A 26,921-nucleotide genomic window follows, 5' to 3' on the forward strand; every position below is an offset into this window, starting at 1 on the left:
TTTTTTACGGAAAATTACTCGAATTGGCGAAATCGCGATCACACGGAATAGTTCTGCACACTCTTTCTCACTGATGTTTGTTGGTAAACGAGAGCTTTTCGATGTACTCACGTTCGACGCACGTGAATCGAAGACCGCTTCGTGAATCGAAGACTGAACGCACGTCGTAACGATGTCACATGATGCGTCTCGGCCCGAATCTGCGGAACATCTGAAAAATTGCTGTGCCGTTTGTGTCATTTTCCGGTCATTCGTGCAATCGCAAAAATCCTGGAAGGAGTGTTTATAGCAGCTGTGAACAGTCGTTCCCTCACCAGCCTCTCTTTATTTGTCTCTCGCAAAGTTAAAAAAAAAACAGAGAAAACGCGAAGAAGCTTCCTCTGTTCGAAAACTGATGTTGGAAAACGGTTACACTGGAGACTCTTTCCATAAACGTTAAATAAACATCTCCTTGTCAAGTAAAAACTTCACCAACACATTTTTTTTGCATGTGATTTGCAGCTGCTGTTATAGAAAATGACTCGAACACCTTCCAACCAATCAGAATTCAGCACTGCTGTGGTGTAATACTGTAATAATGTTATTATAACAATAATAATATCATAATAACTTCCTCCTGGTTCAACCATATGGACATGAACTCTGTGTGTGTGTGTTTTGTGACTAACGTGACAGTCAGTGACTCGTGCGAGCCAGCTGTTCCAGAGCTTCCTCATTTCTCCTGGTCTGAGAACAGATAAAGTGGGATGCACGATTTATTCTTACATTAATCCAACACTGAGTAGAACCGTGGTAAGATTATCTCAGAGGAATGCGGTGTAGTGGTGTGTTTTGCCCTCGGGGCGATTTTTCAGGAACTGTATGAGTTTATTTACTTATTTTTTATGTATTTATTTTTTTTTAAGTGTTTGACTTTTACAGTTTCCCTGAGGCATGGCCAGTTGAACTGAACATAGAACTCTGTGTGTATATATATATATATATATATATATATATATATATATATATATATATATATATATATATATATGTGTGTGTGTGTGTGTGTGTGTGTGTGTGTGTGTGTGTGTGTGTGTCTTTGGTCTCGAATTCTCTGCGTGTGTGTGCATGCTCCTTCAGTAACGAAAAACCCTTCAAAAGAAACAAGACGGCAGCATCCAGCACAACACAGACCTCAATATAGCAACCACAACCATAGCTCCCTCTCTCTCCCTCACACACATGCACACACACACACACACCGACACACACACACACACACACACAAACCTCTGTGTGTGGTTGATTTGATAAAAACAGGTTGGTACACACCACACACACCAGTTAAATTGCTCCCTCTTCACCACACACACACACACACACACACACATGAGCGCGTGTTTTCTCAGCTCTAAGACAGAATTGTTACATTTATGAATTAAAAACAGACTTTTTTTTGTTATAAAACATCACAGTGCAGTATCTGTAGAGTTAGCAACAAAACGTCTGATAACAACTTGCTAACATTTATCTACAGAACCTAAATGAGGTAGCTAGTTTAAATATGCTAATAACAAAAACAAATCATGCGAAATGTTTATATTGAGAACTGGTAGATAACTTGTTCCTGTGAGCTACAGTACTAAACTAATTTAGCTAATGTTAGTGATGGGAAAATGGTATATACACGCTAAACATAACACGCTAATCTGAAACTTGTATCTACCGAACGTGTGCATAAGCTATAGTAGCTAGCTACTTAGCGAAGTTAGTTAAAGTTAGTAAAAAAAACTAACTAAAACATTTTAACATGTTCAGCTGCTGTTAAACATATGACTGAGAAAACGCAACGCAACACAAATCGAGACTCGGACACAAAGTTTTTCCTAACAAATGTGAGCCTAGCTGTTAATAAATACAGGCTAGCTGTCTGCTAACATCGACAGTAACATTGCTGTTTGGATATGTCTGATAAACGATTTACTCAAATTTTGTAATTGCATAGAATATCTTAGCTTGTAGTAGCATAGCATACCTACGGTTGTGAGGGTAATGAGGTGATGTTGGGTTGTCATGGTGACATTTCGAATTAGCAAATTATGCATATTTATAGATTTGTGCACTTGAAGGTGTAGACAAATTCTTTGGCCATTTTACTAGTGTCTTGGGCAAACCAAAAATTGTGTGTTTGTGTGTGTTTGTGTGTGTGTGCTCGCATGTTTGAGAAGAACAGAAACACTCGAGTCTTTGGCTGAGATAGAAACAATAACGCCTTTCCATTCATCATTTAAATCTGAAGAGCAGCACTTGCGCTAATCCTGCACTAAAGCTCTGTGGTCACACGTGCGTGTGTGTGTGTGTGTGTGTGTGTGTGTGTATTATGGACTTGGGCTAGTAGAAAGTATGTAAGTGTGTGAAGGAATGAAAAGATGGCGTTTCTCAAAGTGCTTTCACTGAGTCAGGTTTGCATCAGGACTGTAATAGCCGAGATCATGCCAACGTTAATGCTAATATGGTCCTACGGTTAGCTCTATTGAGATATTAAAAGCCAAGAAAATCAATGAATGTGCAAATTGTTCATTATGTTTACAAGCTGCCAATGTTACAAAGCTGAAATATGTAGCCGAGCTAATAAAGGATCATTAACGCCTATCTGAATGACCTTTCGCTAATTTTATGCCAATCCTAATACAAAGCAGCGCTCATCTAGGTAAAAGATAATAATTAATAATTACATTTTCATTAAAGTTCCTCAAGAGACTGTACATAATGTTTTGCTGATGCGTGCTAACAAGTGTTTTGCTAATTGTGTGCTAATATGGTGCTGCGCTCGCATTAGCACTTTGCTAATAAAAGCAAATACGTGCACTCTTAACCAAAGATTTAACAGATTAATGTTATGTAATAATTCAAATTGATATTATAGACGCATGACTCTTATAGCTGTTCCGTATGCTAATGCTAACACAGTATGTAGCTAATAAAGCCGACATTCGGCAGCAGTTAAAGTTATGCTAAACTAATGTGGATGAGAATATCCGGGCAGGATTAGCATTGTGTGCTTTGTGCATAAGGTTTTCTGATTTTCTGCTTCTCTGATAACTGATTTAGGACTGTGTGAGAAACTAAAGCGTTTATTGGATATTACTGAACGTTTATTGGACATTATTGAAAGTTCTGTGAAGCCTACAGTGATGTTGATCCAACTCTTTATCAAATTTTTTATCTAATAAACTTCACTTGAGTTCTTAAAGTAATGAAACAGTCCTTGAAATGGCAGTGACTTGGGAAAGTCAGCAAGGGCCTGTTAAAATGTTTTGGAACATGGTCTTGGTCTGCTGAAACAGACGTGTGTTGTCTCACAAGCTCGTAACATCATACGTGTTATGTTTATGTTTTTTTTCAGCAATGACACAGATGTTCTGTGTTACAGTCCTGCAGTCGTTAGCCTCCAAACTGCCGTAATGATATAGCCGGCTCTGCTTCCCTCACACTTATATCTCTCCCCACAAGTGAAAATATTTAGCCGTGAGCGTAATTAAGAGGTTGCGTGAGACCGTGTTTCCTGCAGGAATAAAGAACGTGTCATTAACACACCAAAGAGAGAGAGAACGTGCGGGGAATGTATATCAAAACAACCTTTACAGTAATCTGCTCAGCGTGTCGCAGCAGGACTCGGATTGGCCACCGCTTTTGAGTGAAATCCGCAAAGCTCGTGTCTCATAACCAATTTTTAGTGATCGTAAATCTCTGCTGCTTTTGAAAAAGTGGACACTCTCTTTCACTCTCACTGTGAATGTAATACACCCCACTTTCTCAATCTGAAGATACAAAAGCGCAGACTCATAACGGCGTCTATCATATCGTGCCCCAGGCGACGGGTGTGTTTACTTTTTCTCATTCTGTTTGTTTAGGCAGAGAAGCGCTACTTTTTCATTCATGTCTTTACTCACTGTGTGTAAACATTTTGGTTTGGTGGTATTTATGGATGTGTGTGTGTGTGTGTGTGTGTGTGTGTGTGTGTGTGTGTGTGTGTGTGTGTGTGTGTGCGTAAGGGTGTGTTTATATGCATGTTTGTGGAACTTTGAGAGGACCAAGTGCCCCTATAATAAAAGTTTAGACTTCAAGAAGACCTTTGGCTGGCTCTCAAAAAGAAAAGTGCTTTTGGAAATTGCAAAAACCACCAAATGAGAAAATAGATTTCCTTCTGGTTACTGCACTTAAGGTCACTGAGGTGAATGTGGTTAAAGTCATTGAGGTGAAGTTTAAATTTACTAAAAGGTAAAGGTTGAGTGTACTGAGGTAAAGGGTAAAGTCACTGAGGGAAAATTTGAAATTAGTGACATAAAGGGTAAAGTCGCTGAGGTAAAGGTACTTGGGTTAAAGGGTAAAGTCACTGAGGTGAAGTTTGAACTTAGTGACATAAAGGGTACGGTGACTGAGGTAAAGGGTAAGGTTACTGAGGTAAAGGGTAAGATTACTGATGTAAAGTTTGAAACTAGTGACATAAAGGATAAAGTTGCTGAGGTAAATGGTAAAGTTACTGAGGTAAAGGGTACAGCTATTGAGGTAAAGGATACAGCTGTTGAGGTAAACGGTAAGATTACTGAGGTAAAGGGTAAAGTTTGAAACTAGTGACATAAAGGATAAAGTTACTGAGGTAAAGGGTAAAGTTACTGAGGTAAAGGGTAAAGTTACTGAGGTAAAGGGTAAAGCTGTTGAAAATAAAGGATAGTGGTGAGGATGGTGTTGGTAGTGATGGTGGTGTTGGTGGTGATAGTGTTGGTGGTGATAGTGGTGGTGATAACTGATGTTGGTGGTGGTGGTGTTGGTGGTGATAGTGTTGGTGGTGATGGTGTTCGTGGTGATGGTGGTGGTGATAACTGATGTTGGTGGTGATGGTGTTGGTGGTGGTGGTGATAACTGGTGTTGGTGGTGGTGATAACAGTGATGGTGTTGATGACGATGATTGTCTCTCTCTCTCTTTCTAGTACTTGTGATGGACCCCCGGGACTCCTGCACTCGTACAGTTCCTCTAAACTCCATCACCGTCTCCAAGAAGCGTAACTGGCTAAATCAGAGCTCCACTCGGCCCTCGCCACTCTCCGACGAGGACGACCACACTCACCCTCCACAAGTACTCACTCACACTCAGCCACAAACTTGCACTCGACCACACAATCATGCACCCCATGTCCCCGTCTCTGACCCTGCTGAGGAGAACGATGCGGACGACGAGGGTGAGATCTGGTACAACCCTATTCCTGAGGAGGAGGAGGTCGAGCTCCAACGTGGCGAGTATAGCGCAAGAGTGCTGAGACAGATGAGTGATGAGGAAGGGGGCAGAGCCTCTACTACTTCCAGGGATTCTGGGAACTCTAATGCAAGTCATTCCAGCGATCAGAAACATGTGTACAGACAGATGTGCAGATCACAGGAGGAGAAACCCACAATACGGCCTACAACTACAGCTACAGGTGTCTCTTCTTCCTCTACTGTTTCTTCTTCTCTCCGTCCTTCGTCTTTTCTTTCTCCTCTTTTTCACTACTTGCTGACTCTAACAGTAACTGATGAGCTCAGCTATTTCACAGCTTTGTTTGGCTTTCTGTAATAAACATTGTGCCTTTGCGACTTACTACAACTCTGTTTAGACATTCGCTCACTCTTTTATCAGGAAAAATTGGAACCATCTGTTGGCTCCATTTACATTATGCTAGCAAAAGTGGAAACGTATGCTAACACCCCTGTTCCAACTCTATTACTGTATCTATTTTTCATCAAGGTAGTAAATATATGAATGGTATATTAACACTCATGGTTAGCATAGTGCTACTTCCTATTGTTCCTAACTAACGGCTATTACGCTACTTAGCCATGTAAGTAGTGCAGGATAAGACAGTTCTGTTTTTAAGATGCTAGTTCTTAATTATCATAGTATTACTTCCTGTTTTCTCTTGACATAACTTTTCTTCTTCTTGAACATTAAAGATCCATAAAACACTTTTTTAACAACAGCTAATTTTAGCGGTTTTGATACTACTTAGTCATGGGAAATGTAAATAGCATAGGACAAGCTAGTTCTATTACTAAGACATTAGCAGAGACCTAGTATACAGGCTGTATATGTTTTAAAAAAATAATAGCCTAGCACAGAAGTTAATGGGATGTTAGGATTAACTTTTCCGCTTTGTCTGTATAGCCGGCAGCCTCTGATGTGGTGGTGGTAGCTGAGTGTCTTTGCTAACAGCTCAGTTATAGCTGTAATTATGGTTGATCAGGACTATAGATGTGTGTAACTCAACCTCGACAGTGACACGCTGAGTGTACGAATCATGATGTTTCGGTTTATTGCTAGTTCTGCTGTCCTGGTTTTTAGCCTAATGTTATCCAGCTTTGGTTGTTAAAATTGTGTGTGTGGTTTAATTAGGCAGTAAGATAGTTAGCCTAATGTTAGTTAGAAACCTTGCCTCAGAATATAGCTAACTACATAACGTCAGGTAGCGGCATTAAAGTTGGCTATGATTACTAGTTTAAAAACTGGCTAGTTTTGCTAGCTAAATTGTGATATGGTGTAATTACATGTAGTATATTATGCTAAGTTGAAGAAGGGAATAGAAAAGGCTAGTTGTGGTGTCACATGATCATGTTTGTGATTGGATGATCAAATGTAGCTAACTAACGCTCCACCCTTGATGGCCCTTGAGTACCTGGTGACTCTCGTGGACTCCCCAACACACACACACACACACTCACACACACACACACAATAAGGTCCTAAGTAAGTAGCATCACAGTTTAATTAACAACAGACAGATAAAACCTTCTCTCTCTCTCTCTCTCTCTCTCTCTCTCTCTCTCTCGCTCTGTCTATCTCTTGTTACTTGAGATTACCTATAATCCCTTGGAGAGTAATCTGAGCTGACATGCCGTGACATGGTAAGGTGACATGAGAAGACGCAGGACAATGACTGAGATGCTCCCCTGACCTTTGTCCTATAGAACCACCATTACTGTGTGTGTGCGTGTGATCAATCTGTGTGGAGCACTGTAACAGGACACTGTTCTTATGCTACTGCTGCTGAATGATTTAAGGGAAGAGGAGATCTTATACACACACATTACATACTCCAGCCTGGGGTTCACTGGTATCCCCCGCTTCCATGAAATCAGACTCCGTTTTGACACCGATTACATCAGCAGGTGCGCAGAGACGATCAGGAGCTGCTAAAGAACCATCATAAATCTTCAATGTCAGAGCCAGTGGTGTTTTTTTCTGTGTGTGTGTGTGTGTGTGTGTGAAACTTTTGAGACCTTTTTAGGAATTTCCACCCCGTTTCTACCAGGACACATTGTACTTTCTGGAACCTTTTTTAGTTCTTGCTGAAGAGTAGGTATTTTAATAATTGATCAATTAGAAAAGTACCAACTCAGAAAAGTCTTACTTCCTGGAACTTAAAAAGTTCCAGAAAGTAAAATGGGTTCTGGAAACTGTCCTGTAATCCACTGCAGGAACCTTTTTCAGAACTTTTGACTCCACAAGCACACCTTAAACCACCTGGAACCTTTTTAGTTCAAACTAATCCCAAAGTCCCAGATAGGCCATATCCATCGCAGGAACTTTTTAAGAACCTGGGACACACAGCAGGACCATTTTCTACTTCCTGGAGCCCTTTTAGTTCCTGCTACAGAATTGGTGCTTTTCTGATTGTCTAAATCAATTAGTAAAGTGTATTTATTATATTTATGATGACAAATAGTGATGTTTTTGCTACACTGTTTTTTGGTGGCAAGTTCAAAACACATGCTACACACTACCTGTGTGTTTAGTCCATGTAGGTGTGTGTGTATATAAAACACTCCATTGTGCTAGCTTATATACTGCAGTGGGAAAAAAGGAAGTGTTGCTTATACTACTATACTACACCAATCACACTCCTAATTACAGCCTGTCCAAGACCATTCATTGTCCTCGCACTCACACACACACACACACACACACACACACACACACACACACACACACACACACACACACACACACGCGCACACACTTCAAAACCCCAAACACAAACGTCCTACTAAATTAAGCACCTCAGCAAATGGTGTGTTTCCTCTCCAGGAACCTTTTCAGGAACCCAGGAACTTAAGGCACGTTTTCACCTTTTGGAGCTTGAATGAGAGCTTCACAGTTCCTCATTGACTTCCTGTTCTTTCTTAAAAAGCATAAGGGAGGTTTATTCAACAACCAGGCGACTGTCAGGAGACTTTAGTTTCGAATTCTTTAACAACTTTTATACCACGGCGCTGTCAAGATCTGGATCCTGATTGGTTAGAAGGTGTTTTTTTTTCGAACAGCAGCTCTGACAGCAGCGCAGCTCCAAATCACGGGTTTATATTAACGAGTCTCAGGGACTCATACAGCGGACGCTCCACGTTAACGGGATTTTAAAAAACCATCTGTAATCGTTGCTATGGTGAAGTTTTCTTCAAATGAAGAGACGTTCATGTTTAACATTTATAAAAGGAGTCTCCAGTGTCCAGAGTTTTCTGACACGTTTAGGACACTTTGCGGTCCCTTTGTAACATGACCAGCTGTATTTTTTATCTTATTAACTTGAAAAGAGAGAATGAAGAGAGGGTGGGTGAGGGGACGGATGTTTACAGCTGCTGTAGCGTAAGTGAGAGCAGGAAATAATCAGGTTGGGAGTGGGAACATCTTCAGCTCCTCTTCATCACCCCACCCTGTTGTTGATTACTTTACTACAACAGCGTGCCATGGAGTGTTACATTCCTTACTGAGATCTTATTTTGACTGATTTACATCTACAAGCCCAGTTATTTACTTTATATCCTTAATAAAAGCGCTTTTTTTTCTTGACCACAATTCATCATTATAATTAAGGGAAAAGAAAATAATAATAATCCGCATGTAGTTCTGTGCCAGATTTTATCTATTTATCTATTTATTTATTTATTTATTTGGAAGATTAAAAATATATTCTGGATTTCAGTAAACTGTAAACTGCACAGTTGCTCTGGTAGTGTGTCATATACACCCCAGTTCTCTACAGACAACTGTTCCCTAAGCCTGCGTGTGTGCGTGTGTGCATGTGTGTTTGTGTGTGTGTGTGTGACAGCTAAAAATGGCCATGATTACGAAGGAATGATGGACTGGCCAGTTTGGCTCAACAGGCAGCACACACACGTGCACACACACACGTACACACACACACACACACACACGCACACACACATGCACACACAAACAGAGTGTTTGCCAGGATATCAGAGCAGATGTCCTAAAATACAGCCAACCATGTCTCATTCTCTCTCTCTCTCTCTCTCTCCCCTCGTATGTGCCCTCAATTTCCTCGCACAGAATCGCTTCTTTGTTTCACGCGGCGGATCAGACTCGCAGAGCTGAACGGAGTTATGTGTGAGCAAGATCAGACCCAAACAAACAGAGCCGCCGTTGTAGCACAAGCCTGGAAACATGCTGAGAGAAAGTGATAGAGGGAGAGACGGAGAGAGAGAGAAAATGAGATGTAAACAGAGGAGAAGGAAGAGAAGGATTGAGAGGGGAAAAATGAAAGGAAATCTGATCATGCATGCCACGCGGATTTTAATAGAAAGCTGCTTATCCCGAAGGCATTCATCAGCTGTTACATAACGTACTGACACACACACACACACGCCAATTTCTCCACGCCTGTAGCTCCAGTTGGAGTATGATCTTGCATATTAACTTTATAAACAGCTTCAGTCTGCTCTTGTTAAACTTTCTAGATACCTTATAAGAGCTAGAGTCTGATCTTACCAACCTTTCTACACTAAATATATTCAGTCTGACTTCGTTAACTTTACTAACTTTGCAGAGATTTTTTTTCTGATCTTGGTAAAGTTTCTCTCTTACAGAACTTCAGTCTGATCTCAGTAACTTCACTACATTATAGACCAATATTATAGATCAATCTGATCCGAGCAATTCAGCAATCTAAAGAACTAAAGAGTCTGATCCTAGTAACCTAACTACACTAAATAACTTCACTCTGATCTCACTAACATTTTGACCTCAGAGAGAGCTTCAGCTTGATCTTCAACACTTGTCTACTTCAGAAAGACCTCCGGTCTGATCTCACAAATTTTATACTCAGAGAACTTTGGTCTGATCCCACACTTTTGCCACCTAAAGAGAACTTCGTTTTGACGTCAGTCATTTTTACCTCGCGAAGAGCTTCAGAAAGCTGCAGTCTGATCCTGCTAACGTTTCTAGGTATCTAACTCCTGTCAAGAACTTCAGTCTGATCTTGGAAACTTTATTGCGATCCTACCATTAAAGATGCCTCGCAGAAAGTAACCGTCTGATCTTGCTCATTTTTTCTAAACATCTAACAAAACCTTCAAGTCTGATCTCACAAATCGTCTCGCAGAAGCTTGAGTCTGATATGACTAACTTTTTTACTTACTTGATAGGAAATATTCGGTCTAATCTTCAGATCTTTCTGGTAGGCAGAGCGATTTGGCCTTATCTCAGTTACAGCTTGTGAACCATTTGGACGTTGTTGTCTGATCCCTCCATTTTGTTGTCTTGTCTTTTTCAGAATCCCCCGAGCAAAGCGTACCAGGCTTCTCTCCGCCCTCCAGTCCGAACCCGGCTAAGAAGAGCTGCTCGATCAACTGGTCATTCCCAGAGCGCATCAAATCTCCACGCACCGTTCGCAAACTCTCCATAAAGATGAAGAAGCTTCCCGAGCTCAGTAGGAAGCTCGGTGCTAAAGGGAACCCGACTAACGGACAGACGGAAACCAGGAACCAGCTGCTGAGAGCCAACGGTCCGGCTGATCTGGGCTCGGGGGGTGTGTCCACGGCATCCACCAGTGGCAACGTGATCTGGCGGTATCACTTGGACAGCAGTGTGTGCACACAGCAACAGAAAAAGAGCAGTGGATTAGGAGCTCCTAAATCGGCCATTAAGGGCGGGTACTTGAGCGATGGCGACTCACCGGAACTAGTTGCCAAATCGGCTAAGCACAGCTCGGGTTCTCAATCTCACCAGAAGATGCAGGAAAAGGATTCGAATTCTGGCGTCTCCAAACTGTCCGACGCGTCTTCTTTCCGTCCTTACAGCTTTCCAGAACAGGCGAAGTGCACATCCTCACCACCTGTCTCAGGCCTGCTGAGCATGCACTTGTGCGGCGCTGAGGGTCTGAAGACACCACGAAGCGACGAATCGCGCCACGTCTACTGTGCTATTCAAGTCGACGAGGCGAAGCGGGCACGCACGGCGCTCCTGCCCTGCCGCGCTGACTTCCTCGCCATGGACCACACCTTCCAGCTGGAGCTGGAGGACGCTCAACGGCTCCGCCTCGTCCTCTTCGGTTGCGAGGCGACGACGGCGCCGAGGAGGCAGCGAGTGTGCTGCCATGGAGCCGTGGCCCTGGCGCCACTCTTCAGGACGCCAAATGCTGGGCGCGCGCACCGCCTCGCCGTGCGCCTCGAGCCACGTGGAGTCATCTACGTCAAACTGGGACTGACGGAAAGGCGGCAGAGCTTAACCGAAGGGAACGAGGTGGAGAAGGAACGAGAGAGGGAGGTTTTCGGAGTGGGAGCGGCACGAGTGGTGGAGCGCGAGGCCTCAGGACTCACGGTGCCGCTCATCATCGAGAAGTGCATTGGCGAGATTGAGAGGAGAGGATGCCAGGTGAGTGCGTGGCGTGAGACATCGCCTTGAAGTTACCGTAGTGAGGCGGCAGTGTACGTAACACCGGGCTGGATTTATAAGAAAAGAGTTACGGGAGTGAGGATCAGGGATCGTTGTCGTAATACAAAGAAACACACTCGCGTTGCGATCCGTTACAAATTCATAAGCACAGGGTGCAAATTCGCTGAAACATAACTCCATCCTGTAGTGCGCTAACGTGTAAACGTTTATGCTAATTCGTCTCACAGCCTAACGTTCCATGTACCTTTACTCCTGAGAAGATTAAAGTCTCGCCTTCGATCAACTCTTATTTGATTAGCGAGAATAGAAGCTGTGACAGATTGTTAAGTAGGGTTTGTGCAGTAAAAGTGTCACTGGCACTGGTCAGCAATAAACCCCCCCGCCCACACACACACACACACACACACACACACACACACACACACACGGATATGTAGGGTCTCTGTACCCAGGGTTGTGTACCCAGGCTCCATGCCAGGCCTTTAGCCATTCATCTCTTGTACTCTGTCTCTCTAACTAAACCACATGCAGCTCACACACACACACACACACACTCTCTCTTTTGTCTGCAGTGGTGCTATAGCTAAAGCACAGGAAGTTTCTTTCCCTAAACCCCCTCTTGAAGGTGATCCTGAATCAGTGGGTGTTTTTCCAGCCTAAATGAATTCACGGAAAAAACCCTGAGGTTCTGGATCATGTTCCACCGAGCCTTCAGAGACGAGAGTGGACCACAGTGAACATTTACATCCACAGATTTCCACAAATCTGACTTCCTGATTGTGCAGCTACGGTTGGGCTGGGAGATATGACACAAATATATCTTATCGCTATCCTTGAGGACATTTGAACGATACACGATGCATTATATCACGATATATAATCTAGCTAACAGACAGCAGCAGTCACCTCAATCCTGTCCCCCATTATACCACCCCCCCCCCCACCCCCACCCCCACCCCCGACTTCAGCTAGTACCAAGAGAAAATACTCAGAGTTTAAGTCTCTCAGAAACACAACATCATACTGATGCTAGCTTCTATATCTCCGAGGTAGAGTTAGTTTTCCAGACTCTGTCTTAGCTTAGTTGGTTATGTTTATAAATGATAGCTAATGTTGTGTGGGTGTGTGTTCAGGTGGTGGGATTGTATCGCCTGTGCGGCTCGGCCGCCGTCAAAAAGGAGCTGAGGGAGGCGTTTGAGAGGGACAGCCATGCTGTAGAGCTGTCGGAGAGCAACTACCCCGACGTCAACGTCATCACAGGTAACACACACACACACACACACACACACACAATCAGTTCAAGTACAACACAACAAGTGCGGTATGTATATTAAAGGAATTTAGCATTTGATATAAGGTAAATATAGATGTCACATAATGGTGTGTGTGTGTGTGTGTGTGTGTGTGTGTGTGTGTGTGGTGACTTCTGTCTGGTTATTCCATCATCCCCCATCCGACCCCTGACTGTGTTTCTCCCCAACAGCCGACGCATTCCAGCATTCCTAGTTTCATTAGTGTGTGTGTGTGTGTGTGTGTTAGTAGCCTGAAAGGGTAGTGCAAGTTGACCTACATTTGGGTTATTATATGATGTAGGATCTCTCTCTCTCTCTTTCACACACACACACACACACACACAGTTGCGCTTCATGGCTAATTTTGAAAAGACACAGATTAACCAAAGGTCAAAGGTCACAAGCCGCAAAGCTCACATGCCAAGCACCCGACATGTTTCTATTTCTTTGTATCACACTTTCTCTCTCTCTCTCTCACACACACACACACACACACACACACACAGAGTGAATAAAAGAAAATAAAACATGTCTGGCACGCTTGTCTAGAGCTATCTCACTGGTCATCAGTTAACACTCGTTTGTGTACATGAGCGCGCGCACGCGCACACACACACACACACACACACACACACACACACACATGGTATTTCCCAGGTTGAAAGTCCGTGCTTGAAATATGGCGCGAAATCGCACAAAATCTGAACTTCAGCCTGAACTGTGTGTGAAAACCGTCACTTCAGCCTCATCAGCGTCGCTCGGGTCGATTCGGAATTTGATTCGTAACGATCTGCTTTTCTCCACATGTCCGGGATACAGAACAGGAACTCACACGAGGAACAACAGGAACTGCGCGGTTCCTGAACTCTTCAGGTGGAAAGGTACCTGATGTAGGTGGGACATGTGAAAAACAAAATGGGGCAAAAAAGTGGGGACCTGCCATGTCAGCACTCAGAGAAGGGGTCATAAACACGACAAACTGTGACTCTGGATACTGACTTCCATATGTTGCCCTTTCCCCCCTCCCTGTGTGTGTGTGTGTCTTGCAAAGACACAAAAAGTCATTAACAAGTGGCCCCTTTGTGTGTGAACACACACAGATGGTATTTGACTCACGCCCGCTGGATTAGCAGAGTGCTAACAGAGACAAAGCCGTGGGGGATGAGTGTGTGTGGGGGGGTTGGCATGCCAAAAGTCAGGGACACTGTGTGTGTGTGTGTGTGTGTGTACATGAGACATGTCGGTCAAACTGTGAAAACACTTCTCGCACCTGCAAGCAGAACCGCCACCTGCCTTCCCAACAGTCATGACCTTGTTCTCTGTGTGTGTGTGTGTGTGTGTGTGTGTGTGTGTAGCGGGGGAAGGGTGTTAGAAATTGTACAAACACAGCCGAGAGCAGCCTAGTCATAGTACGTTAATCATTGACCTTCTGTTAATGGAGAAACACGTAAATACACACACACACACACACAGAGGACTCAATGAGTTATGAGGGTTGTACGAGTGTATGTTTGTCGAAGGACATGACTAAAAGTGTGTGATCACGGCTCGTTGAGATGAAGGACATGTCACGCACGTGTCACAGGGAAAAGAAAGAGAAGAAACAATAGAGTGCTAATGCTAACACTAACGCTAATGTTAAGCTACCTGCATCTCTCTGCTGTTTATCAAAGTCTACACTTTCCCCTGTGGACATTTACTCCTGGTGTTAGAAAAGACCATAATTACCTCAGAAATTAGCCGTTTCTATGGCAACGCAGGCTTGATACACCGCATTTGAAAAGCCTGCTTCAGAAAAGATCGAGAAGTTACCGGAATGTTCTGCTAGAATCTAACAAGGTCTGATATCCATTTGCTAACACTTTCCCATTTAGAGAAAAGCTAACGTAGTGGAAATGTTTATGCTAACCTTCCTACATCTGCAACGTTGCTGAATCATAACAGAACATTTTTAAATACAGTATATTATGTAAATAAATGTTCCATGAACAAGCAGGAACCTTGAGATCGAAGTCCTCCTGAACTGTCATTTTCAGAAGATGCTAATTTGTTAATAAGTCATGCTAGAAGCGGAATGTTAGCGTTATAGAAGCATTTGTCCTAACGTTCCTCCATCTAAAATATTCCCGAATTGTGGAAACGTTTACAAACTTTTAGACAGAACTTACTAGAAAAGTTCGGAAAAAAGGTTTCATCTAAAATGCGTAGCAACAAATAAATAAATATATATATATATGTTCCTGCTGTTTCGAGTTAATTCTCATTCCCCTGCTAAATTCCCAGCTAAATTTACAAAAGATGCTAACTTTCTAAAAACTCATACTGTCTTATTAGTGCACTGTTAGCATTTTAGAAATGTCTGTGCTAACGTTACTAGCACTAAAGAGTGTTTTTCTGTTCTGTTGTAAATTAACCCAACCTTTAATTCCTTACAAAACTTTAACAGAAGTTGCTAATAATTGCTTGATGCTAATAATGCTAGTAGCGGGCCGAAGGAGAATATGCAAAGTCGCCGAGAATACGTCAACTTCGTCACACACTGCTGATTTTGTATATTGATAAATAAATCTATAATCTGTTCTCAACACGACCAAAGCGCTAAGATGCTAAGATGAAAGAAAATGTTTCAGGCTGTTTTTTTTTTTTTTTTGCTAACCTCCCAGCTCACATGACCTTCCCTGGTAGGCCATAATAACTTTTAACTGATCATTTATAGCTTTTAGTAGTAAAGTTAACAATAAGCGACTGAGATTTTGGCTAGCCTAGCTTTTTGGAACAATAGCTAACAACCTGTCAGAATACTAAATGTGATTAGCTAAACCACAACCTTACGTATTGCTAAGCTAATATGTTAAATGTTGTACAGTTTGTGGACTTTTTGCTAATGGCTTAAGTACCTTGTTTTGCTAAATGCTATGAGCGCTCTGAACTTTACCTAGCGATGTGTGTGTGTGTGTGTGTGTGTGTGTGTTAGCATGTGTGAATGTGTTTGTGGCCAGAGCACCAAAGCTAATCCTGACTAATTTCTGATCTGATTTGATTAATGAATCACACAGTCCACAGATCTAATAAGACTGTGTGTGTGTGTGAAATGCTATTTCTAGTCTTAGTCAGAGCCTGTAGCTCCGTCCCTGCCTCATGGCCCGATCAAATAAAGTTCAGAGTCTCTTCAGAGCCTATTTATCCGTCTCGTTTTCACTCTTGCGGAACTGATTACCCCGCTCAGGAAGCTTCAAAACCGCCGGGTTAGCGCAAGCGTCCAGGTCTCGGATCGAGTCTCGCGATTAGTCGTGTCGCTTTCCTGCCTGGCCCTGCTTTTATCAAGTCGCTCACTGTGAGACTCAACGCTCAGGTGTGAAAACTCGCGCTCTCTGTCCCGGGACGAATTCCAGCGTCTCTCAGAAGTCACCACAACAATGAGTTTCCCTCCGGCTGCCAAGTCTGGGCTCGGTGAGAGGAAGGAAGGCGGGGGAGAGGAGCGCAGCAGACACTGAATAATGGCTCTGCTTTAGGAGATTTAGCCCAGCTGTAATTTGTCAGGTATCTCAGCGTATCTTCCAGACACACGCACATGCTCAAATCTGCCGAGTTAAAATGCCTCCGCTGATTCTACGCCTCATTTTCTTACATGTGACGCAGCGGTTACTAAATTATTGCTTCAGTCTTGAGCTGTAAATCTAAAAATCTATGGTGCAAAAGTTTGCACACCCTTAAGAAAGGTGATTTGTATCAGCGATGCTTTTAAACGATTAGCTTTCACACGTGTGCTGCTATTATTAAAACTAGCAAAAATGGCCGAGTTTAAATAGTGAATAATATTAATAGTGAAAAAAATCTGCACAGTTTTTACACCTTTACGTACCTACTGTATATTCACTATTCTCAGTATAATATTGACACCATGGAAAATTATGTAACAATATAATGCATTATCTTTACAACTTCAAAATATTCTATGGCTAAATATTCAAGCATCCGATCTGATGTTAATGTTTTCTGCTTTAACTGCTTTTACAGTTTATTGACAGATTTATTTTCTTAGATATTTATATATTTTTTCCTCCTTCTAGTGTGATTTATCTTTGAAGTAATATTTAGTTTGGTAGAAATAATCATATAAACGTTTCATCAAACACATTTTTTCGGCGCAACACTACTGTTTTGAATCTTTAAAAATGGAAAATGTTACAGAATTAAAAAATATGTGTATAAAATATGTGTATAAAATGTAAATGTATAATTGAACCCTTTTTTTTAAATACAACGCTATAATCCTTTAAAATTGTAGGGTGTTAAAAAATTTTTGTTTAGTTTGTATAAAAGCATTGATTGTATATCTATATCTATCTATCTATCTATCTATCTATCTATCTATATATATATACACACACACACACACACACACACAAAACGTTAAGCTGAATTAAAGCTGTAACTGACCAAAACTAAATTAAACATGTAGAGATAAAATATGATATATCATATTTTGTCTGTACATGTTTAATTTAATTTTTTATTTATTTTTTTTGGTCTGTTGCAGTCGTCGGTCAGTTACAGCTTTAATTCAGCTTAAAGTTCTGAGTCTCTCTGTTGATCTCTCAGTCTTTCTTTCTCTTGCTTACTCTCCTCATCCCTCGTGCTTTTCCTCCATCAGGTGTTCTTAAAGACTATCTGAGGGAGCTGCCTCATCCCCTCATCTCTAAGCCTCTGTACGAGGCGGTGTTGGACGCCATGTCCAAGCGGCCATTGATGATCGGAAACGGCGGCTGTGAGAACGACACGGCCGACTCGGAGCGCGCCGTGGGTTTGCTCGAGACGCTGCCTGAGGTTGAGAAGGTACTAGAAACTTCCGGAAGATTTGATATTTTAAGATTTTCTGCATCTACATCAGCAGACCCTCACCGTGTTCGCTTGGCGATTCGTCGACTTTATCCATCACTTCATCTGCTCAAGTGGACTTGGTTAGATAAGTGACTGGAGGTCAACATATACAAGTCAACACTTGTATACTTCAAGAGCAGAATCTAGTCAGATTTCAATCTGGTGCCTTTACAAGTTCAAGATTCTATACAGAACCCTACAACAGAGTGTTTCTCCATCACAACAGGTTCCAAGTAGAACTTGGAGGCTGAGAATCCTTAATTATACAATGAACCATTAAAGAACTCTTGAAGAACCGTTTTTTTCTTTTTTAAGTACCTAAAGCTAGGTCTTAAGAAGGAGATAATTATCAGTACTTTGGACTTTGTACAACACAATAATCTTTAATTATCCAATGAACCTTTAAAGAACCCTCAAAGAACCCTTTTTTTTTCTATGGGCAGACCAAGTGCCAGGACAGTGTAGCTATTTCCCACAGGTTCTCAGGTTCTACTTTTGTTATGAAGAAAATAATGGAGTTTGTACCACACACTCACCCAGTTAATACACCCCTGCTTAGGAAAAAAAGGTTCTTCAAGGGTTCTTTTGTGGTACAAAACGTCAAATTACTGGGGTTTTTTTCTTCTTAATGCCGAGAACGTGTCAGATATTTAAAAATTTGCTAAAATCTCTTGGTGCTTGGTAGAAAAAGAGAAAAAAAAAGATTTAATTAATGGTTTGTTCGTTCTAAAAGAGTTTCTACTTGATTTCTAATATTAGCAACATTTTGTTGTAGTGCTCTACATAGAACCTTTATGGATTCCTCAGAAAGACAACTGAAGATCCCTCTAAGGTTCCATGGCTAATTTATTCCACCGAGCAAGTTAGCAAGTCTGTTTAGTATGCTTGTTAATTAGCAAGCCAACTCCAGGACCTTGGAGCCTCACTCTCACGTCTTTCCTTCTTCTAGATGACTCTGAGGAAACTTCTGGACCACCTGAAGCGCGTCGCATCCCATCACGAGGTGAACAAGATGACGTGTCAGAACCTGGCAGTGTGTTTCGGACCTGTGCTGCTCAGTCAGAGACAGGACGCTTCGGGTCTCGCTAACCGAGTGTTCATGGACTCAGAGGAGCTAGCCAGCGCTCTGCACTTCAAAAAGCACATCGAGGTTCTGCACTATCTGCTACAGCTGTGGCCAGGTAAGAAGAAGCTTTGACATCGTTGACATGGTAAAGTTCAGTCTAAGGAGATGTTTATATTTGTTTTATTCCTTACATATACAGAACGCAGAAATATCACAAATAGAGTTTCATCTTTGAGGTCCATAGTCCCTTCTGAAGCCCCTTTGATACACCCTCGGTTCCTCCGGTTCCTAAACATAGTACTTCCATATGGGAGATCAAACAGCCATGCTAACCGTCTCCATCAGCATGTGGGAGAGCGAGAGAGAGAGAGGCACAGAGGAAATGTAAACTAAACCGAAGCCCTGGAGGTCTGAGACCACGCGAGGAATCCCGTCCCCTGAGGGCGGCATTTATCCTGAAGAGATGCGGCGAGAAACAGCTGCGAGCCTTCAGGATCGCTGCTAATCTGTGATTGATACTTTGGAGAAAGGGAGAGATGACAACGGCTGTAGCGGCGTAGCGATGCGTTCCGGGTGTGAGGGCTAAATCGGTGTAGGTTTTCCCGAGGTCATGGTAGAAGAATTCCCAGAACGCGATCATTTGTGTTTTGATCTAAAACTAGCAAGAGACAAGTGTCTCGTGTCGCCTCTAGCTTATGCCTTGTGGGTCAAAACGTACAGTCTACAGCCCGCGGTACGATTTGTACCCTCATCAGAGTATAAATCCTTATACAAGTTATATAAATATATCATATATATAAATATAATCAGTTCAGTTTACAAACGTGACGTTGGCATGATTGCGTAACATAACAAAGCCAGCTATGTTTAGCTAGTAAGGTGATATATAGCTAGAGGTCATCTGTGTTTAACCCCAAGATTAGCCGTGTTATTAGTTAGCCACTGAATAGGCTACAATGGCAATTAATTTTCTCTTTTTTTTTTCTGAAGTAAAATATGCATAAAAAACATATCTGACAAGTTTTTCCTCAGTGATTATTACTGGTTAGCAGGAATTCTTAAAAGAAAAGCTCTTCTCTAAAATGCTAGTACGTGGAAGTTAGTCGTGTCACTAGCATGTCCCTGTTTAGCGTCTCTCCTCTGTTTATTTTAGTCTTTATATAAATAGCGCTAGCATGTATGCATCCTCCATCATGCTTAAGCCGAGTGTGTTGATTTAGGTAGCAAGAGTGCTGTTTTGCTAACGGCTAAGCTGTCTGCTAGCTGTCTGTGAGCTGTGTTATGAGTGATGTCACTATCTTATGGTAAAATCTACTTTCTGAGGTAAAATCTACATCCAACTGCAAGTTAAAACTAGTTAGCCGACATGTTACCTGAATCAGCTACTGAATTTGCGCTATGTCAGCGCAAAGTTTTGGTGATGTAAGATCTACTCTTCTCGACAAGCATTAGAGCCCAAATTGGAACAGCTAGGCACAGTTAGCCGTGTCACTATCGGCTACGTCCTCGTCTCTCACTTTAATTTCAATTTCTTTTCTGTTCTTCTGTCTATGAAAAATGGTCTTGCATGCTGCTAAAGGCGCTATATAAAGTTACTGTCCCTTGGCACCACTTCCAGTAGAGAAAAATGCAATAAGCTCGCTCTATAATTACACACATTCCTGACCTAACCTTTAGCCCTGCGCTTAGCCGCTTCACCCTGAGACCGAGACTGAAATCTTCCTCCCAGGGGGCTCGTTTCCACAGAAACACACGCTGGGGTTGTTGGGTGGTGGTGAAACAGTGTTAGCTGTAGGATAGGTGTATAATTTTGTAGATTTTTAGGCTAAAGAGGAAGTGGACAGTCTGGGTTTGTTTAGCACAAAATGGACGACAGTGAAGGAAGAAAGAAAAAAAAAAAACTGTGGGAGAAGCCAGAGTGTGGGTGTGAGGGTATTTTTATTCTGTCGGGGCCACAGCCACGTGTGTGTGTGTTTGTGTGTGTTTAGTTTATTCTATAACCCTGGATTGACCTTCTAAACCAACTGAGTGTACAAAGTTAATGCTAATATACCTAGCAGTGCATTTTATTTTTAATTATTAGCCCTTAAAGTCATTTAAAATCTCTAAAATCCTTATTTTACCTTGTTAGTTTTTTTTTTTTTTTTTACCAAAAAGATTTTTCTTCTACAAAGCACCAAATTCACTGCTTATTGCTGCAAGCTACTGTGCTAACTGTGAGGGACTAACACTAATGCTAATATTGTGGTACTTTTCGCTAATCATTTGCGAATATTTCAACGGTCATAGTCTAGGACAGTGGTTTTCAAAGTGGGGGCCGCCAGGGGGCGCCTGGGGGGCCTCAACAATTTGGTGTGAAAAATAAATAAATACATGATTTTCTCTTTCTCACTCTCAGACAACCACACACACACACACACACACACAATCAATTCCTAATGTAATGTAATGTAAAGATGTAAGATGTAATTATTAATAAAAAAGGGGGATATATTCAGAAGTCTGTATTTTTAATGTGTTTTAAAGACATCTTGCAAAAGGAGGGCCTCGGTCAAATATTAATGCCATTTGGGGGGCCTTGCCCTGGAAAAGTTTGGGAACCCCTGGTCTAGGATAAAGCAAACTCTAATGTTAGCTAACGTTAGCTATCAAGAGACAATTTTTTTATTTATTTAAATATTGCTATAACTTATCGTAAATGTATTGCAAATTAACATGCTAAAGTTACCAGAGAGTATATTTACCTCAGGATAAAGCAAAAAATCTAAAGCTAGCTTCAGCTAGAAAATCTTTATTTTATGATGCTATATCCAGAAGCTAATTCTCATCTAATTCTCTCTCGCGCGCTTTCTGGAGTTTTTCTGCTCTTTTTCTTCGTTAATTTTTTTTGTTTAGTTTAGATTTCCTGCCTCTTTTCCCAGCATTAACACATGCTGTTTTGTTTTGTTTTCTCGTTTGATGGCGGTCAGTCGTAGCCGTTTTAACATATTTATGCTATTTGTTTTTGTGTATTTTGTGTCACCGGATTCCCGTGTAGGCGGCAGCTATAGTATGCGGAGAGGTTAGCTTGGCCTAGCGAGCTGAGCCAGGCAGGTAACATGAAGTGAAATGGTTTGGACTGGTGTGGTTTGAGCTTTTTCTTTAGCATAGGGAAAGTGGAAGAATATACGTATAATGTGGCTCACGTAGCTTTTAACGCTAGCTCAGTATCAGATATGCTAGGTTAGAGATAATAACGTAATACCCTGTTAGCTTATCTATTTACCTCAGACTTCTAACCTCACAGAAGCTTCAGAAAATAAAAATCTGATCGCGTGTGTCTGGTAAACAATATTAGAACGTACAATGAAAAAGGAGCTTGTTTTATTTCTTAGCTAGCTTGTTTTTAAGAAAATTAGCATTAGCTGGTTTGGATAACAAGTGAAATATTTAGGTTTTGTGCTTGTTTGAAAAAGTGTATGTGTTTTTCTAATGCACATGTTTGTCTCCAAATTATTTTCAGTTCACTCTTGTACTAGCATGCACACTACTGCCTGCTAGCAAATCCTCTTTATGATTGTAAGCTAATTTGTTTTTTTGCACAAAATCTCCTAACCTTTCTCTCTTTCTTGTCGTCGTTTCAGTTGCGGATGTCCAGAGCAAACCCTCGTCTCCTGCCCTGGACCCCTCCGGCCCCGCCCCGGTGAGGAGAAGAAAAGAGCGCCCTCAGGTGTTAAACCTGAGCGACGCTGAGCTAGCAGGAGTTCTGCGTCCCCGTCCTGGGCGCCTGGACAGTCCAAGCAACCGCTACGCCGGGGACTGGAGCGGCTGCAAGGAGACGTACCTCCATCAGATGTGCCCCGAGGAGGAAGAGGAAGCTGACTACGCCGACGTCCCGAGCGAAGAGGAGAAGGACGAGCGCAAGGACAAAGAAGGGAGAGAAGAGGATGATGAAATGCCAGGGAGTGGAAAAGACGTACAAATAGAAATGGAGAAGGAGCAAAAGAGTGACGTTCAGGAAGACGTTATCGTTGGAGAACAACAGGAAATTGAGGACACGCCGTTGCTAACGACGTACGATCGGATGCTAGTGGAGCAAGAAGAGCACACATATCAGGCGTTCATGAAGATCCAGGAGATCAGCCCTGTTCTGAGCAACAGGGTGAACCTGCGAGACCTTCAGGAGAGCATCGACGCGCTCATCGGCAACCTGGAACGAGAGTTGAACAAGAACAAGCTCAATGTCGGGTACTAAAAACGATAAACACTTCTTTATGTCAGGTTTTGGATTTCGGTTTCTCCGTGATGAAACGTCATGACTCCGGTCTCTCAACCATCGCACTTCGGACTTACTGACATTCCTTACGTTTAAACAGCTGACTTTCGAGGTTCCTTCTCGGGTTCCTCGTCATCTGGTTTGGTTTGTTACATTCGTTATTGTCGTTGCCGCCGTCGTTGTTGTTTTCTTCTTATTAGAAGAAGCCATTGAGCCCTGAGGGGTGAGCCAGGCGCCTTAATTGTGTAAAGGTGGTACTTAAGGCTGTGGAGAACTTTTTTTGAAAATAATTTTTATTATTTCTATCGAGGAAAAAGGATTATTTACAGAAAAATTATGTAAAACCAATGCACTTACAAAGCCAGCTTATAGAGGCAGGCATGAGATACAGTTAGATGAGTTGGCCCTTACGCTATATCTTAAACATGCTAATATTCCTTATACCAAACCAGAAACACCCCAGAAATACCAAAACCTACAATTTACACTTGCAAATAAACTACATATAACCCCAAAGCTACCTACTTCCTGAAATCCCTAAATTCTTGAAATACTTACACCCAAAAGGTACCAGTCCAAACAGTCCAAAAGTACCTTTTACTATAAACATAAAATAAAATATTGGTTTTAACGTCTCAATTTATTCGCTCAACGACATTTACTCAGCTTGCTAGCTCCGTAAACGCAAGCCTGTGCTTGGCAAGCTTAGCTAACTTTAGCAGTAGGACGTATGGATAATAATGGAGTTCTCTCAAGCTAATAAACTTTTGATTAACCGTTTTGCATGCTAACATACAAATTAGCGAAACGTTAGATTAACGGTTGTTGTGTACAGAAAACCAGGAGCCAAGTTCTCTAGCAAGCCGGCTAATATTAGCGAAAGTATTGTGATGTCATCAGCACGTTCGTCTTGAATACCGTCGTATTTGTTGTTCCATACACGTGCGAGTGTAGTTTGCGTGTCAAGCTGCCAGAATGGAAAATGCAAAAAAAATGCTCATTTTTGCTAATATTATTTAAAAGTAGCACGTAGAACCTATTAGAGAACAATCGAACGTAATAATTTAAGCCTGTTTATTTTTTTTCCTCCCCTCTGCTAATTATATTTGAATCCTATGCCACATTGGGAAAATAAACACAGCTGGTTGTGTGTTTGCTAATGACAGGTACGCGTGGAACACGTTTTCTCCGCAGTCCAGGGAAATAAGTATTTATCAGATACGAGTGTAAATATAATCGGAAGAGTATGCTATATTTTTTTCACAGCTTACATTTCCGTGTATATGTATTTAAACGTTTCTCGTGTGCCTCGTAGAATCCGGGCTTCAAAATAATACACGTATAAATAAGGTGATTTTCTTTTTTCCTTCGTATTTGCGCGTGCAGGACGAATCGTAGCGACTGAAGCGGTAAGGTACGAATAAGAGTAATAATAAGAAGAAGAAGTGTGAGGTTTTGTGCCCGCACTAGTTTCTTGAACGCTGCATGGTCAAAAGCTTTACAGCCCTGAATACACGTCTGCTTCATTCATCCGTATTTATGCGTGTAAATAGAGATTAATGATGCTCACGCTCATGATGGATTTGTTTGTTTGTTTGTTTGTCTGTTTTTCTGTTTGGCAGCTGCTCACACAGTTGTGAATTCATCTTTGTGAACTTCATTTATTTCGCTAATATGAAAACGAGCGACGTGTGACGAATCGTGAGTTTTGAAAACGTCGTCCTCAAGACGAGGTCGTAGCGGGAAGGTCACCGTTCATGTTCATAATGTTTCTGAGGACGCTTTCATGCCCGTAGGCTGATTTGCTCAAACACATAACGCGACGTGTTGGTGTGAACGCAACCCGATTTAGCTCGGTTAAAACCGGTTTCATTGTACCACAATGCATGTTTGTTGTTTATAGTCTGAAGTTTGAAGCGGCTTAAAGCGCTGATCGGTGATCAGATTTTTATTAAGAGTTCTGTCCTCTATTGTACAGAGGATGAATTTAGAACTGATCCTAGGTCAGGTATTAAGGATTCACTCATACACATGGGGGGAAGGTACTGGATTTACTGTACAGTGTGAGCTGCTTGTTTTATTGTGAAAACATTCCTTAATTTGTTGCAATTTCACCTTGGAAAAATTGTACAAATGCCTATTTTGTATTTTTTTGTTTTTGTTGTGTTGTTTGTTTGTTTATTTGTTTCAGCTCATTGGACAGCCCTAATATGATGAAACTGTCACTAAATCAGATATACTTTGTACTGATACTGAAAAAAAAAATTATATATATATATATATATATATATATATATATATATATATATATATATATATATATATATAGTTGTAATAAAGTATATATTTCATATCTGAGTCCAGACTGTTTTTCATACTGTCGTCTCAGTATAATGTGACATTTACCTGGGCTTTTTTTTGGACTCTTTCTCATAGATTTCAGTGAGAACGTGTTGACGGTGACATTCATTAATGCACCAGACGCAAACATTACACTCAGTCACCAAAATTTGAAATGTTAGTCCATAGGACACGGTCTGAGGCGGGGCTTCAGTCATTTACGCTGACGTGACGGGGGATGACGTAGTAATGCTTTACGCTTGTCTGGTTGCATCCAGATATGTATATATCAGCACAACAAATCTACACCAGCTCAAAGTGGCCTTGAAGCCTAAATAGTTGGAAAACTGGCCAATGGAATGGGAAAAATTTATATATCTCCAAAACCAAAGGGCACAGGCAAATCTCAAAATACACAAACAAGCTTGGGGTCATAGACCAGAATTGCATAATCAAGCACAAATAACTAACAGCACAAACTAGTGCCACAAGTGAGCACAAAAGCTAATAAGGCCAACCTGTGGACTCCTTAAATACCCTTGGGCAGATTACAGAGAGTAACGAGCCACAGGGAAAGCTGTAAGTGTTGGTCTGGAACACCAGATTGGACCAGGAATGGACTGCACCTGGAAAACCTTATCTGAAATGGACTAAACACAAACACAAGGAACAGAGATAGAGCAATAACACTGTTCTCACCAGTAACAAACGTGTTCACTCAGATCCATATGTTTTTTTGGAAGACCAGCGTTTAGTAGTCTGGTGATTGGACCAAATGGACGACACCGTAGAAAGATTTTGATCTAACAAACATGGTAGATGTGATATCGTCCTAAGCTGGAGTTGTGCCATTGAACAGTAACCACCAGCTGGAGTTGGACCAGTTCAACTCTGCCAAGCAGAAGTTATATCTTTCAGCTAGGGTCACTAAGCTGAAGTTGTGCCCTTGTTCAGGGCTTGTAAGGTAAAGTGCCCTTGCCATTGACTACCAAACTGAAGTTGGGCCTTTATCTAGAGTCTATAAGTTCTGCTTTTGTCAAGGGGCTCCAACTGAAGTGAAACCTTTATTTAAGCCAAATAAACTGAGATTGAGGTCTTCTCCAGGGACACCAAGTTGAAGATGTATCTTTTTTTAGGGTCACTAAGGTCAGTGCCCTTGCCTTAGACCACTTAGACGAGCAAGTGAACAAGATCTCAACAAGATCTTGGTGGTCCAATGGGTCTAATGAACTGACGTTGCATTCTCATCTGGATCCTCCAAATTGAAGTTCTGCCATCATCTCAGACCAGCAACTAAAGATGAACCCTTACTGTGTACCAATAAACTGGTCTTTAAGGACATTAAATTAGCATCTTTCCTTAGGGTCACTAGGTTGTCATGCTCTT

The 26,921-nt window shown here is 41.7% G+C and overlaps 1 protein-coding gene across 3 annotated transcripts in view; it reads left to right on the forward strand.

Moving 5' to 3' along the window:
* syde2 (synapse defective 1, Rho GTPase, homolog 2 (C. elegans)) overlaps nt 1–25,450 on the forward strand; it is a 29,906-nt gene extending 4,456 nt beyond the window's left edge. For 2 of the 3 annotated variants that reach the window (XM_053643910.1, XM_053643908.1), the window contains exons 2-7: nt 4,971–5,456; nt 10,581–11,680; nt 12,835–12,961; nt 17,648–17,829; nt 18,824–19,055; nt 22,564–25,450. In XM_053643910.1, coding sequence (XP_053499885.1) covers nt 4,971–5,456; nt 10,581–11,680; nt 12,835–12,961; nt 17,648–17,829; nt 18,824–19,055; nt 22,564–23,174 — 2,738 coding nt within the window. In that variant the 3' untranslated portion in view covers nt 23,175–25,450. The remainder of the gene's footprint in view (nt 1–4,970; nt 5,457–10,580; nt 11,681–12,834; nt 12,962–17,647; nt 17,830–18,823; nt 19,056–22,563) is intronic. The other variant, XM_053643911.1, reaches the window with a different exon arrangement.
* The last annotated feature ends 1,471 nt before the right edge of the window (nt 25,451–26,921 follow it).

Source organism: Ictalurus furcatus, chromosome 15 (genome assembly GCF_023375685.1).
Source record: "Ictalurus furcatus strain D&B chromosome 15, Billie_1.0, whole genome shotgun sequence".
NCBI classification, from domain to species: Eukaryota; Metazoa; Chordata; class Actinopteri; order Siluriformes; family Ictaluridae; genus Ictalurus; species Ictalurus furcatus.